We start from the raw sequence: 2,584 nt of genomic DNA, 5'->3' as shown, positions 1-2,584 counted from the left end.
CTTTTAATGGAATATCTTCATAATCTGAATATCTTTAAAATCTGCACGCCTTTTAGTGGAATATCTTCATAATCTGAATATCTTTAAAATCTGCACGCCTTTTAGTGGAATATCTTCATAATCTGAATATCTTTAAAATCTGCACGCCTTTTAATGGAATATCTTCATAATCTGAATATCTTTAAAATCTGCACACCTTTTAATGGAATATCTTCAAAATCTGAATCTCTTTAAAATCTGCACACCTTTCAATGGAATATCTTTATACTCTAATATCTTTAAAAGCTGCACATATTTGTCCTGGTAGAAGCACAAACTTGCTAATTTTATACATTTTATAGAGGGGGAAAAAAGAAAAAAAAAAAAAAAATCAAGCCAGAGGGATATTCCCAGTATTCACCATTGCCAGGTAATGGGAATTCCCTCTTTTTTCCAGCTCTGCACTTGAAATGTGCCATAATGGGACAGGAATTGGATCATTAAAACAACTCAGACAAAGGAAATTATTCCTCTGTTGGAGAAAAGCAACGTTTGGAGAGGTTTTCCCACCGCCACGGGAGCGGGAAGCGGGGAAAAAGTCATTCCTGGTGGAATTTTATCTCCCTGGGAATTACCCCTTGGCTCCAACGGGGAAATGAGAGTTTTCCCGTGGATCCTAAAACCCCTGGAGCATCCAATTGGATACCCATAAATCCCAAATCCCAGCCTGGCTTGGAGCAGGTGAAATAATTTTCCCTCCTCCCTCAGATCCCAAATGTTTAATTCCAACCCCGTTTTCCCGCCGCGTCTTTTTTTTTTTTGGGATCTAAAATCCCAACTCACAGCTTCCCGACGCTCCCGAACGCCAGGGAGTGGAAAGTCTTGCAGGTGACATTCCTGGGAAAGACCCTTTTCCCCTTCTCCGCCACGGCTTTGTTGAAAGCCACGTAGAGGAAGTTGAGCTCTGGGAATTTCTCCGCGTACTTGGCCAAGGTCGAGGTTTTCCCCGTGCCTGGAGAAGGGAAGGAAGCAGAGGATGAGGATTCCAGAATTTCGGGAATGTTTGTGCCTAAATTGGGTTTAAAAAATTTCAATCTGTGGCCTAAAAGCTTGGGGGAAAAAATTAAAAAAGAGGGAAAATAGAATGGAAGGTTCGTGGGTTGGGATAAAGATGGGGGAGATCCCTCGGGAATTCCCACCGTGGGCAAAACAGGCTTGATTCGAGGGAAATAATTTAATTTACTGGCAATTAAATCAGGGGAGGGAAAGGAGGAATAAAAGCTACAGCCCAAAACACTTTCTCCTCATCCCTCCCCTCTTCCCAGGCTCCGCTTCACTCCTGATTTCAGGGAATCGGGGAATCATTTAGGCTGGAAAACAGATCGGCTCCAGGGTGAGTCCCTTTTTTTCCATGGGCTCAGTCCTTCAGGAACTGCTCCAGCACGGATCCCTGTTTTCCATGGGGTCACTCCTTCAGGAACTGCTCCAGCACAGATCCCTGTTTTCCACAGGGTCAGTCCTTCAGGAACTGCTCCAGCACAGATCCCTCTTTTCCATGGGCTCAGTCCTTCAGGAACTGCTCCAGCACAGATCCCTGTTTTCCATGGGGTCAGTCCTCCAGGAACTGCTCCAGCACAGATCCCTGTTTTCCATGGGGTCACTCCTTCAGGAACTGCTCCAATGTGAATCCCTGTTTTCCACAGGGTCACTCCTTCAGGAACTGCTCCAATGTGAATCCCTGTTTTCCACAGGTTCAGTCCTTCAGGAACTGCTCCAATGTGAATCCCTGTTTTCCACAGGTTCAGTCCTTCAGGAACTGCTCCAGCACAGATCCCTGTTTTCCATAGGGTCAGTCCTTCAGGAACAGGTTATTCCAGCATGGATCCCTGTTTTCCACTGGGTCACTCCATCAGGAACTGCTCCAGCACAGATCCCTGTTTTCCATGGGGTCACTCCTTCAGGAACTGCTCCAGCACAGATCCCTGTTTTCCATGGGCTCAGTCCTTCAGGAACTGCTCCAGCACAGATCCCTGTTTTCCATGGGCTCAGTCCTTCAGGAACTGGTCCAGCACAGATCCCTGTTTTCCATGGGGTCACTCCTTCAGGAACTGCTCCAGCACAGATCCCTGTTTTCCATGGGCTCAGCCTTTCAGGAACTGCTCCAACACAGATCCATGTTTTCCATGGGGTCACTCCTTCAGGAACTGCTCCAGCACAGATCCCTGTTTTCCATGGGGTCACTCCTTCAGGAACTGCTCCAGCACAGATCCCTGTTTTCCATGGGCTCAGTCCTTCAGGAACAGGTTTCTCCAGCACAGATCCCTGTTTTCCATGGGGTCAATCCTTCAGGAACTGCTCCAGCACAGATCCCTGTTTTCCATGGGCTCAGTCCTTTAGGAACTGCTCCAGCACAGATCCCTGTTTTCCATGGAGTCATTCCTTCAGGAACTGCTCCAGCACAGATCCCTGTTTTCCATAGGGTCACTCCTTCAGGAACTGCTCCAGCACAGATCCCTGTTTTCCACGGGGTCACTCCTTCAGGAACTGCTCCAGCACAGATCCCTGTTTTCCACAGGGTCACTCCTTCAGGAACTGCTCCAATGTG

General features: G+C 47.3%; 1 protein-coding gene across 1 annotated transcript in view; it reads right to left on the bottom strand.

Moving 5' to 3' along the window:
* FBH1 (F-box DNA helicase 1) overlaps nt 1-2,584 on the bottom strand; it is a 19,268-nt gene that overhangs the window by 13,542 nt on the left and 3,142 nt on the right. Inside the window, exon 3 of the mRNA XM_027671213.1 lies at nt 823-991. Within this exon, the coding sequence (XP_027527014.1) occupies nt 823-991 (169 nt within the window). The remainder of the gene's footprint in view (nt 1-822; nt 992-2,584) is intronic.

This window comes from Neopelma chrysocephalum, unplaced genomic scaffold, assembly GCF_003984885.1.
Source record: "Neopelma chrysocephalum unplaced genomic scaffold, ASM398488v2 Primary Assembly neopelma1_97054, whole genome shotgun sequence".
NCBI lineage: Eukaryota > Metazoa > Chordata > Aves > Passeriformes > Pipridae > Neopelma > Neopelma chrysocephalum.
This window is presented reverse-complemented; position numbering and strand designations above follow the sequence as displayed.